This window comes from Sinocyclocheilus rhinocerous, unplaced genomic scaffold (assembly GCF_001515625.1).
Source record: "Sinocyclocheilus rhinocerous isolate Xijiao unplaced genomic scaffold, SAMN03320098_v1.1 scaffold991, whole genome shotgun sequence".
Lineage (NCBI taxonomy): Eukaryota > Metazoa > Chordata > Actinopteri > Cypriniformes > Cyprinidae > Sinocyclocheilus > Sinocyclocheilus rhinocerous.
In genome coordinates, this window is record NW_015654505.1 from 392,970 (window position 1) to 406,923 (window position 13,954).

General features: G+C 39.5%; 1 protein-coding gene across 1 annotated transcript in view; it reads left to right on the forward strand.

Annotated features, from left to right (window-relative positions):
* Positions 1–13,954, forward strand: part of dcc (DCC netrin 1 receptor) — a 199,002-nt gene that overhangs the window by 106,412 nt on the left and 78,636 nt on the right. Inside the window, 1 exon segment of the mRNA XM_016524048.1 lies at positions 10,184–10,340. Within this exon segment, the coding sequence (XP_016379534.1) occupies positions 10,184–10,340 (157 nt within the window).

The window sequence follows — 13,954 nt, forward strand, 5'->3', positions numbered from 1 at the left end:
TTTGAGGCTTGTTTTTCTTTCTCATTGAGCATCAGTCGTGCTGCTCCTCATGATGTGCTTTTCTGTCAGCTTTGACAAAATAAGTGCAGTCATGCTTTAGGATGCTTCAGTCCTGCGCTGACAGCGGCTGAAAGACTGCAGGGTTTGGACGTGACGGTTTAGAGACGTTCTTCCGCATGTCACACACAAACACCGCTGTGAGGAGTTACAGCCTGATATCATTATCAGTCGTCACTCAGTGGTTCTCTGTGAATCACTCATCACATGCAGAAGCTATGCTGATTGTTTTTGAAGGAAAGAGTGTGAAATTAAAATAGTTTATTATGATCAGAGCATGCAAGACGGGTGAACCTGCTAACCAGTGCACGAGTTAACCCATACGGTTAATGTCTAAACAGGTTAAACTGCAGCCGAGCAAGCGACAGGTCAAGCAACCCTTGATTTGATCATTCATATGTGTGAAACATTTACAGTGGTGGCCAAAATGATTAGAACACTAGTATTTTCAGCAGCTAACAAATGGTTTTAAGTCAGTTATTTCATTCTGTTGCTGTCGTGTGTAGGAAATATCTGTTTACATTTCCAAACATTCATTTTGCCATTAATTGCAATAATCCAGTCTTTCTTGTCCGAAGACTGTGAAGACAGGTACAAAGAATTACAATAATCATTTATAGGCAGTATAATTTATAGGCAAATGTGTCATCAGCACAAAAAGTGCTATGAAATACTATATTTCTTAAAAATAGAACCAAGAGGAAGCATATATAATGAAAAAAGCACTGGTCCCAAAACGGAACCTTGAGGGACACCACAGGTATATATCTTGCAATTATAACTTTATATCTCACAATATCATAATGTTGACGCAATTCTGGGTTTATATCTCACGATTATTAATTTATATTGGCATTGTGACTTTTTATCTTACAATTCTGACTCTATATCTTGCAATTGAAAATTTATCTCACAGTTCCAACTTTTTTCTCAGAATTGTGACTTCATATCTCTAATTCAGAATTGTGAGATGATAAACTCAGATTTGCAAGAAAAGATCAGATTCGGAGAATTCTGAATTCTGAGACAAAAAGTCACAGTTACCTTTTTTATTTTTTTATCCATTGCAGAAACAAGATTCCCTACCTTTGTGTTTTTCCGAGCTGAACCTGCTTTCTGTTCTGCGTTATTCGGCGTTGATCTGTGCGTGGGTTCAGAGGTCTTTATGTCGGTACGATGGAATAATGAAAGCTTTGTGTCATAGGCATCAGTCACAGCCGTGTTCATGCTCCACTGGAGCTTTCAATCAGACGCTCATCCGATTATCTGCATGCTTGAGCTGCCAAATGATTATTATTGTGTAAATTAGAGCCAGTGTGATTCGTTCCTTCTCTCTGTCTGTCGATCTCTCTGACTGACGCGGCTCTGAAATGAGTCGTCTCATAAGAGTAATGAAGGAGTGCGCCGATGGCCAGATTAGAGCACTGCGATCCATCGCTGAAATACATACAGATGTTTGAGATGATGAACACTAAACATGCATTCACACTTGTCTGAAACTAACTAGGGCTCTGTAACCTGCTAACTCACTGTCAGGTCATATTTTAACCTCATCGGAAGCGCTTGTCTTCAATCAGACATTACCTTATATTACCAATTAAATTCATCAGTGTGCTTGACTGTAGATGGACAGTGGAAAGTAAGGCTTCTGGAGTCGCGTAGAGTTAATTCAACATCACCCGGTGATGATTTTCACATTATTTGATGTGTAGCTCAATATCTATGTATGATCTTTAAAATTATGTAAACTGATTGTAGTAAATGTATTTTGTTCTGGATTGTAGTCAACCGTGACGGTCGTGTCACAATCCCATCAAACCATCAGAGATATTAAACATCAAACTGATTCTAGTCTAGACACTCTAGGATTATATTATTATTTTAATAATTGTATAGGTGTTTATAACAGTATTATTTGTATATCAAAGCAGCTTTACAGATATTAATAATGTTTCTATAAAATATTTTATAATGTGGATTATGGCTGGTGATATTGATGGTTCAATATTCAATAGATATTAGTGATCATTTTGGGGAAAAAAATGCAGTAAAAGTCTAGTTAAAATAATCAAGTGAAAAACTGTTAAAAACAACCTGATGATTTAAGTAGACTTTTACTCGACTTAGATTTGCATATTATATTACTTTTGTATTATATAACTTTGTATTTAATACGTTTGCATAATTGTGTATTATCTCAAAATGATGAATATAATTTTTATTACTATATCTCTTTTTACAACGTGCATTGTTTCAAAATGGCTTTACATAAATTAATAATCTCAATGTTTCTATAAAATATCTTATAATCTGGATTATAACTGGTGAAATATTCAATATTAATGGTATGTTAATGATTTTGGCTAATAGTAATAAGTGTTAAAATACAGTAAAAATCTAGCTTGTCAAATGAAAAACTGTGGTACACATGCCTTGATGATTTAACTAGACATGTTTTATTTTGTATCTTATATATTAATAGTATATTATATACTTTATATCTGATATGATTGAGTATTATTTCAAAATTATTACTATCAATGTCACATATTTTTTTATTTGTAGATCTCTCTTCATAACACATTATTTTAAAGCTAATTTACAAAAAATATATATTTCTTGTAGTCACAATAATTTGGAGATTATATAAAACAGCAACCAGATGAGATTTGCTATCAGTATGCATGACTTTATTAATCTATATGAGTACAGTTTGATATAAATATAATACTTGTCAATGGAAATTAGTCATTAATGTTGAAGGATATGAATCTGTAATGTTTTGCTTTCCGTTGAACATTTAGGAGTCATGAATATGTGTGTAATATATAAATGTGCCATCAGCTCCAGTAGATGCATGAGATGTTTCGTGTCTCTGATGGTTTGATGGGATTGTAACGCATCTGTCTCACGCTTGAGAAAGCGATCCGTGCTCCAGAGGAAGAGCAGAAGAGCAGCTGTATTCATCTTCTGTTATCTGGAGGCACTCTGAAGTCGAGGAGCGTTCGATCTGAACGATGGATCTCCAGCTCTCTAATGACCGTCCCGTTATTAATGGAGCACCGGCACACCTTTATAAAGCCGCGGGCCAGTGTTTGTGCTCGCGCTCGGGACGGAGAAGGGAAATATTGTCCATCTCACACTAATGTCCCTGCTCCGTCCGCTTTATAACCGAGAGACAGAAACGCTTCAGAAACCCAGCCTGCGTTTGATGGAATATTTCAGCAGGAAGACGGATGTCCGGGACGGGACGCACTAAATTGGAAAGAGAATAGATTGAGTCTTAGATGGAAAGTGCTGCAGTTTCACCGTACAAAACGAACTGCGAGTGTCACACAGATTCACATTATAAACACAACCTCATGCAGGATTTACTCTCAAACCACTTTCACTCAGAAACCGCTTGTAAATTCCACTAATTATTACAAAGAACACTAGTCATTAACACTTTGAAGTGAACATGAAATGCTGAAGTAAAAAGACTGACTCCAATAATGATTTTATTTACAACTTAAAAAATGATTATTTATTTATTTGTTTGTTATTTTTATTATTCTAACTTTTTTCTTTTCTTTCCTTTATTTAATTTTTTCAGATGTGCTGCAAGTGACACTTTCAAAATGTTGCTTGAAATCTATTTTTGTCTGATATTCCCTTGATCTTGCGGATCAGCGGATGGATCCATTACATACTCAATGTAATAAAACATGTTATGGTTTTCATTGGAAAAATTAAGATTGTAAGATGTTAAAGAGGTCACGTTTAAAAAAGTATTTTCTTTTAACACTCCAATAATCTTTATTTTAAAAAAGTCATGTTTTAAAAATAATGATGATAATTGTTGTAAATTGCAAAAGTAATAGTTTTAAATTATCTAGTTAACATAATTAAGGCATCTTTCCATAAATTAATTTTAGTGTGATAAACATGCCTTTTCACTTTGTGTGTGTGTGTGTGTGTGTGTGTGTGTGCGTGTGCACCTGGTATTCATCACGTTATGGGGACCAAATGTCCCCACAAGTATAGTAATACCAGTAAATTTTGACCTTGTGGGGACACGTTGAACCCCTGAGACGAGCGGAGCGTCTGCATTGTGTTCATCGGTGTGTGTTGAGCGTCTCGACGGGATCGGGGTCGTGAAGGTCGTTGTTAAGTGGATTCAGTTGAAGCTGCGTTTGATGTTCAGTTTTCAGTCTTACAGTGTTTGAGACGCAGGACAAGATGAGGTTTGATCTGTACAGCTCACTTCTGATAAACAAACACACACTTTATTATTTCATAACGATCATAGAGTGGAATGATTGACTGTTACTGTACAATTAATCACCAGTGATTCATCTAAACATGCATTTACATTCATCTTCTTACGCTATCATATCTGTGCATGCTTTAAAGCTGTTTTTAATGAATATTTCCAGCTCAGAGTCTGAATATTCAGAAACTATTAAACAGTGATGAGATGTAATAGAAAAGAGTTTGGATCTGGAGGCTTTCATCTGATTTAAGATCAATCTAAATATTTCGTTTAAATAATTATGCTGCATTAAAACACAAATGAGCAATTACCATGAGCTATAAGCAATTAAAACATTAAAATTTAATTATTTACCACCTCAGTAGTAGATTGAACACATGCTTTATTATTTATTAAGGATCATAGAGCAGAATTATTGTTGGCTATTAATGTACAAATAGCCACCAACGATTCATCCAAACATGCATTTGCAAATTCGCCCTGATCTTTTGCAATATCTATATGTATATTTTATATTTTAAGTGCAATTTGAAGTAGTTGTGGGCTTTAAATATGTTTGGTGATACAATGTGAGTTTGGATCTGAATTTGATCTTGCTGCATTAAATTGCATTGATTAACTTGTTTTATGAATGTTAAAAGTCATAAAAACAGTACTGTGGCTGTGATACTGAAGTTCAGATGTTCCAGTTCTCACTATTAACTAACTATTAACTATGACTTTTGCTGCTTATTAATAGTTAGTAAGGTAGTTGTTAGTTTAGGTGTGGGGTGGATTAGGGGATCTAAAATATTCTCATGCAGAATAAGGCATCAATGTGCTTTATAAGTACTAATAAACAGCCAATTTGCCAGTAATATTACTGCTAGTTAATAGTGAGAGATTGTATTTTCAGTATGTTTACTGCTAGTTACATGCGTGCAGTTTAATGTGATAAAATTAGACGTGTCCTATTAAAATCAGGGATCTGTACCTGACTGACATCTCGTTTCTATTTCTGACGCATTGCAGCTTTCATTTCACATGGATGTGTAAATTAATAATAAATAGCTTTTAGTCTCATGATGATGATGCTTCATGTGAATGTTTCCTGAGCGCTGTGTTTGCTTCGACTGAATCATCGACAGATTCTACAGATGCTGTAAATACACATGAAACACATTTGAGACGAGTAAAAGAGTCGAGTGACGGTCAGAAAATGAAGATGAACTTGTGAGGATTCAGGATATTTTACAGTCTGTACGGCTGCAAAACTCCCATTTCTGACTGTCTTCGTTGCCTAATGTACACTAACTTATACCAAAAAAATTTTGTAAATACACATGAAACACATTTGAGACGAGTAAAAGAGTCGAGTGGCGGTCAGAAAATGAGTCGAGAAGATGAACTTGTGAGGATTCAGGATATTTTACAGTCTGTACGGCTGCAAAACTCCCATTTCTGACTGTCTTCGTTGCCTAATGTACACTAACTTATACCAAAAAAATTTGATTTTGTAATAAATTCATATTTTTATGTATCAAGGATGCATTAATAATATTTCAAAATGTTTTACTGCATTTTTGATTACATAAATGCTGTTCTTTTGAACTTTCTATTAATCACAAAAATCCTGATAAAATAAAAGGCATCAAATATGAACACTGTTAAAGTTTCAACACTGATAATACAATTGGTAAATAAAAAATAAAATAAATGTTTATTGAGCAGCAAATCGGCATAATAAAATTATTTCCGAAGGTTTTGAATGTGTGTTTGTAGATTCTCATTCTCACTTCTGAGTGTCTTTATGAAGAGCAAATATTAAAATACTGGCTGAAACAGATAAGACATTCATTATTTTCATGTTATGCTTGCTAACAAATAAAAAAGGTAATAATAAACAACCTGTAATATTGATTTATGCCTGGTAATGAACAAATAAGTCTTTAATTTAAATAAAGCAAACCGTGAAGGGCAATACATTACTGCTACATTAAACTCTTTCCTTTCATGAAATAATGCTCAATTCCCTGTTCATTACGAAATATGAGTTTTATGTAGTGGATTTGAAATGATGTGTTATGAATTATAGCGAACAGGACCTCACTGAATCGTTCACCGTGTCTGTGAATGAAGTACTGCATGCGTGAGGGTCAGTGATTGTACTATAGTAACCAGTGAAGCAGCTCAGTCCATGTTCTCAGAGTTTCACTCCTCACTGTGATGAAAATCCTCTCTGAAAGGCTTGTGTTCACCTCAGAGTGCAGAGTCTTCAGGGAACATTTGTCTGCTCAGCTGCACAGAATCGTAGTCTCTACCACGGCTCGCGATCACAATGACGCACATGCTCCTCAGCGGCTATTGTACTTCGCAGTCAGGAGCTCCAGCGCTAATGCGCTCTGTATTGTCAGGAGGAGCATGTGCTCGGAAATGAGCCACTTGTACTGAAATACAGCACTGATGTTTGGGACGCTTTGACCACCTGTGAGCAGAAGACTAGAAACTAGGACTGGGCGAGATGGCAAAAATACAATCTTTTTTACTTTTTTTCTTTTTCAGAACATTTCAAGTTTAATTTATTTATAAAGCACATTTAAAACAACTTGGTTGACCAAAGTGCTGTACAAAATTGCATGAGTCCATCACCCAAATTAAAACAGACATTCACAGGACATTGAAGGCACAAGAATACAAATAGGTTTTTTAAAGACTTTTAAACTCAGACACTGTATTCGCTGTACAGATAATGGCAGTTTGTTCCATAACTTGGGTCCAGCTACTGCAAAAGCTCTATCACCCCTGCATTGCAGTCTAGATAAAAAACTGGAACTGACAACAAAATTGATTTGTTTGTTCAGCTTTAAGCCACTATCCAGAATAAACCCAGATCCTTGACATCAAAAGAGTGATATGGAGTGAGAGAGCCCAAGTCAACAGCACTCAGATCAGTTTTCTCTGTAGGCCCAAACAGATGTAGAAAATGATTGGTTAGCCATGTTCTCAATTCTTGGAGACAGGCTATTAATTGATTTATGGCAGAGCTGTTTTTGCACCTAAATGGGATGTAAAGCTGAGTATCATCAATTATATGACACACCATATCTCCTAGAACCATTGGCTAACATATACAATGAAAACAGCAGCGGGGCCAAAGTTGAACCCTGAGGGACACCACATGTAACATGCGCTACAGAAGAAGAATGCTTCCCTATATTTACTGAGAATCTTCTGTTGGACAGAAAGGATACATTTGACCGATTCAAGATTGTATTTTTTTTTTTAATTATTATTATTGAAGAAGCATTCTCTTTACATTCTTTATGAACCATCTGGTTAAAGGAAGTTCTATTCCAAGCACACATGAAGTTTAGCACGGTGTAAATGTAAAACAAATTCATCTGTTAAATATCTTTGCAGAATCTTTGTTCAGAATGATATGAAGTAAGAAAAATTACATTATCGGTAACTCTTACTGTATGTATTATCCACCGTCATACAGAGAGACTTTCACCATCCTGTTAATTCATTATGGAGAAAAACATTCTTCTATTTTCTATTTTCTTGTGAAATATCCTGTTTCATTCACAAATCTGTAACATAATGTACATTGCCGTGCAATTATTTAAATAAATTAATACTTTTATTAATTAAGGATGCATTAAGGATGCATTAAATTATTCAGAAGTGACAATAAAGACATTTTAATGTTTAATGTTACAAAAGATTTATGTTTCAAATAAATGCTGTTCTTTTGAACTTTCTGTTCATCTGTGAATCCTGAAAAATAAAATGTATCACATATATACAATGTACACGTATGTACAGATATGCACAGTGTTGTAAATATAACAGATGAATAGATATACATATATACACAGACAGTACTGCCAATAGCACCGACTATACAATACGTAAAACATAATATACGTAACATCAGGAAATTGACTTATGGTAGGCATATACATAGTATATATAATGTGGATGTGTATGCTGTTATATTAATTATAGAAAACAGCAGTTTTAAACTGAAATAATATTTCACAATTTTTACTCAACTCAACTCACTTTTATTGTCACTGCAGCATTTACAAGTAAATGATGTGTGAAAAGCTTAGGTGCGTGTTCCAGACATTGCACATATGAGAACAATACAATTAACAATTAACAATGGTATACAATATATGATGTTTTATTAACAAGGTTCGGGAGGAGCACGATCAGATAATCAATCAGTCTGGCCCAGGTGGAGCTCGTCAGCTAATCACCTTAACAAGCACAATGCGTATATATATACAGCCAACTTACCTCAGTTCCACGACAGTTTTCCAGCATCCCGCCTCCACCACAACACCTCACTAATAATCTAATTTCATCCCAGTCTTGGGATGGGGGGGGGGTTCTCTGGGTTCGGGCTTTAACACGAGCTCAGAGCCCTCCGTCTGGACAGCACGCCAAATATGCTACTAATTGCTCAATCACATTATATGTTAGTGCGAACTCGTGAAACATATATACAATGTACACGTATGTACAGATATGCACAGTGTTGTAAATATAACAGATGAATAGATATACATATATACACAGACAGTACTGCCAATAGCACCGACTATACAATACGTAAAACATAATATACGTAACATCAGGAAATTGACTTATGGTAGGCATATACATAGTATATATAATGTGGATGTGTATGCTGTTATATTAATTATATATTTGTGCAAACGTTGTAGTGCATCAGTTGTAGTTTAGCAGTCTGATGGCCTGAGGGAAGAAGCTGTCCCGCAGTCGACTGGTGCGGGCCCTGATGCTTAGCGTCTGCCCGATGGCAGTAGTGAGAGGAGACTGTGACTGGGGTGGCTAGGGTCTTTGATTATCTTCCGGGCTTTCCTCACACAACGAATGTTGTAGATGGCCTGGGGGGAGGGAAGCTCACCTCCAGTAATGTGTTGGGCCGTTCGTATTACTCTCAGCAGTGCTTTGCGGTTTGCAGCAGTGCTGTTTCCGAACCAGGTGGTGATGGAGCCGGACAGGATGCACTCTACAGTGCATGTGTAGAATGATCTGAGGGTGCTGGAGCCCGTTCCAAATTTCCTCAGTCATCTCAAGAAGAAGAGGCGCTGTTGGGCCTTCTTCACAACTGCTCGGGTTTGTTCTGACCATGTGAGGTCATCGCTGATGTGGACGCCAAGAAATTTAAAACTTTTGACTCTCTCTACCGGAGTTCCATTGATGGTGATTGGGCTGTGTTCTCTATTCTGTCTATATCTGTATCTTTGATCAAATAAGTGCAGTCTTTGTGAACAGAAGAGATAGTAGGGTAGGTTTTACTTATAGTGCTGTGGAGTCTTGAGGTTTTTCAGCAGCATATATGAGTTTGGCTTCATTTGAGTGTTTAATCTGAGCGTGTGAAGAAATGTCGCTTCTGTTTATCACTACAACAACCCACTGTGTGTGTGTGTGTGTGTGTGTTAACAGTAATTCCCTGGTGAGAGTGTGTGTGTGTTTGAGTGTGAATGTGTCGTGTGACATTGAGAGAATCTCATCAGAACTGTGAAATCACTATCAACACACACACAGATTCACAGATCCAGACTAGGAGGAATGGAGAGTCCAAATGACAGAATTCATGTGTATCTCATCCCAGTCTGGATCTGATGCTGTTGTGTTCTGTCTGTGACCGAACGCTCGCTGTCATCTTGGCTGCTCATCTGTGTGTGCGTGTGTGTGTTGATGCTCTGTGTTTTACTGCTGCCTGATCTCTGATGCTGTGATCTTCCTTATTGCTCTCTTTTCTTTTCTTCCTGATGTCTTCTGTTTGTGTGTGTTTTCTTTCCTTATCTTCTCATTTCATTGCTCATGCTCCTCTCGTTCTGTTGTCACCAGTGACCCCGAGCTCAGGCGTCCTCCCCTCCGCTCCCCGTGACGTGGCCCCTGTCCTCGTGTCCAGCCGCTTCGTGCGCCTCGGCTGGCGGCCCCCGGAGGAGCCGCGCGGAACCGCCCTGACCTACGGCGTCTTCTTCTCAGAGGAGGGAATCAACAGGTACGTGTTCAGCTGTGGCCGAAATAATATCATGTTTCGACCAATCACATTCTAATCCATCCCCCATTGTGAATATTCATTGGTATATGCATAGATTTTTAATTTTATTGAATTGTTGTCTGCCTGAGTCTGTCTTACTTTAAAATAACGTTCTTTATGCTGACATTAGTTTACTGCATTACATGAGCTAACAATGAACAATATATCTACAGTAGTGGTTCTTTTTTACTTAAAATAATATATTAATAGATAAAACAATATTTTTAATATATTATTAACAGTATATTGTTTTTGTATTTCACTTATGTGTGTGTATATAAGATTCAAAAATAATACAGTAATTAATAAGAAATAATATATTATTTTTTACATATTATTAACAGTGTTGTTTTTATATTTCACATGTGTATGTGTATAAGATTAAAAACTAATAAATTAATTAGTACAAAAATAATATATTTATTTTAATATTAATATTTTTTATTAATATTTCTTTAATTAGGCCTGTATATTGGAAAGAAAACGTCTCGGTTACATACGTGACTCGTTCCCTGTTGGAGGGAATGGAGACGTTATGTCGTGATGAAATTAGGGGTTTACTCAGGAGCCCCAATCATTTCTGATTAAGAGAAAACACCAATGAAATTTGGCTAGTGGATTTTGTATGCTGAGCCAATCCCCATGCATATGGGTATATAAGGCGACATGTGCATCCAATTATTCAGGTTTTATGCTGAGAAGCCAATAAACTATCCCGGCAACAGTGATTGGTTCAAGGTCGTGGCATGGGGACATAACATCTCCGTTTCCTCCATCAGGTAATGAGGGTTACATATGTAACCGAGACGTTCCCTATTTGTCGGTCACTACGAGTTAAGTCATGATGATATTAGGGGTCTATGGAAACACTTGTTCTTGTTAGACACTTGTTCTAAGGGCACCCGGCCTGTCGAAAGCAAGGTCTGACCAGGGGCTCAACGAGCAGCGACATGCACATCTCAGGACTCGGGAGTGTAACCAGTGCTGAAGTGGTCTCATATGAAGCAATCCGAGCGGCGCGACTGCGGTTGTGGTTGCCATATGCCCCAGGAGCCTCTGAAAATGTTTCAGCGGTACCACCGTCCTGCCTCTGAAGGAACTCAGGCAGTTCAGCACTGACTGGGCACGCTCGTTGGTAAGACGTGCCGTCATACTCACCAAGTCTAACTCCATACAGAGAAAAGAGATTCTCTGCATGGGGGAGAGCCTGCTCTTTTCCCAGTTGACCCAAAGGCCTAACTGGTTGAGGTGCCGGAGCACCAGGTCCCTGTGATCGCACAACTGTTCTCATGACTGGGCAATAATGAGCCAGTCGTCGAGATAGTTGAGGATCCTGATGCCCACTTCCCATAACGGGGTAAGGGTACAATGAAGTAAGGGCTATAGAACCCCTGCTTCATCTCGGCTGGAGGGACAGGCTCGAGTGCATCCTTAGCCAATAGGACAGCAATCTCCTCGCACAGGACAGGGGCGTCTCGGGCTGCCACCAAATTCTCAAGGACGATGGGGGGGGTTGTCACCTGGCGACATGAATCGCATAGCTGGGTCGAACTGTAAGAATGAGCCAGCAGGACGGGTTGGGTAGTGCAAGCCACGCCCCCAAACTCCATGCCAAAGGGACAATTGACGCACCTACAGTGGTGCAGCGGTGGGAAGTTGTGCTGGATGGGGCAGGAGGCGTCGCATCCTGACTCACCACAGCTGGACTCCCCATGTCCCCGGAGGGACTGGCCAGAGATGTGTGGAGAGGCGCTGCGTCCCTGAGCTGTGATCTCTTGGCTGCTGGAGATAAGGGGCGTCGTGGGCGAGAGTGAGGAAGCAGCGCATCACTCACTGTCACCACACGAGCCAGATAACCTGGAGGAAAAGGAAACTGCTCTTTTATTGAAGTTGTGGCTACCGCTGGCTGTGAAGTCTGCGGCGGAACAAAAAGAAAAGGGAGCACAGGATTCTCCACCTGGCCCTCCTCCGGGGGAAGGAGTGGCGCTGTCCTCGACATCTCCTGAAAAAAGAGCAGTCACCCACATCTCCGGGTTGCCTGTGTCAGGGCCTCTTTGTCTTTTCCTTGAGGACTTAGCGGCTGGCTGGGACACGAGGGCGCCGCACTCCTGCGAGATGCTTGACGTGCCGGCCTCGATTTTGTCTCAGCATGGTGGCAGGTGTAAGATCACGCCAGGGCAGTATGTGTTGAATGGCGTCCTTCTGCTTCTGTACTGCTGGGAAAAGTCCTCGACAGTGTCACCGAGCAGGCCAGCCTGGGAGATAGGAGCGTCAAGAAAGCATACTTTGTCGGCATCTCTCATCTCGACCAGATTAAGCCAGAGATGACACTCTTGTACCATGAGAGTGGACATCGCCTTCCCGAGGGACCGTATCATGATTTTCATCGCCCGTAGAGCGAAGTCAGACACCGTGCGCAGTTTCTGCATCAACCCTGGGTCGGTACTGCCCTTGTGCAACTGTTTTAGTGCCTTGGCTTGGTGGAACTGCAGGATAGCCACGGCATGCAAGGCAGAGGCAGCCTGGCCTGCAGCACTGTAAGCTTTGACAGCGAGAGCCACCGACAGCTTACAGGCTTTAGATAGGTGACGCGGACGATTCCGCCAAGTGGCGGTGTTTTGCAGGCACAGGTGCACCGCAACCGCTCTCTCCATCTGGGGAATGTCCACATACCCCCTAGCTGCCCCACCATCGAGGGTAGTGAGGACAGAGGAGGGAGATGAGCGGCTTCTGGTCGTAAAAGGGGCCGTCCATGACTTTGTCACCTCCTCATGCACCTCCCGGAAGAAAGGAACTGGGGCAGAACGTGGATGTGAACCGTGCTCCGAACCCAGGGACCAATCATCTAGAGGTCGACCGATTGATTGGCCAGCTGATTAATTGGGCCGATTTTTGACATTTTTTAATTAATCGGCATCGGCCGATTGTGCTGCAAATTAGGCCGATTTATAGGCAGGCACATCTGTGTGCAGCTAAGCATTGTTGTGGAACGCCATACCGGAGAATCTCTCTCCTTCTGGCTGCGTGAGACACACAGCTTCAGCTAACGATGGCAGGGGAAAACAGGCCATTTCGACATAATTACGTTTTACCCTACTGGAATTGATGCCGGAAAGTAATCATATTCATAAGTGCAACAAGTCATTTGCATGTGAACGCAGAAACACGTTCAATTCAGACGAACCTTCTGGGCTGGCTAAAACGTGCATGTTAACTTTCCTCATGAAATGTGTCTGTGGGTCTGACAATAGCCTCCACGATCTCATCGCTCGTGGCCAGTGCACTCATAAGCAGCTATGATCCACAGGCTGTGTAATATGTGTGAACTTTTATTTTTGTTATCACTTAGATTATGGCCATATTTGACTTATAGCAGTGTCCAGTGATTCCCATACATTGAGTAATTTGTGGCGGTTCGTCACAATATCAAAACTGACCGCCACAAATAGATTTTCCAAAAGGCTTATACTTGGTTGAATAAACTGAGCACTGCACGCTTCAAAATTAAAATGCAGCGCCGGTGTTTTTATATGAATATATCTTTTTAAAAAAACGACCGTCTTCAGAAAAGCATA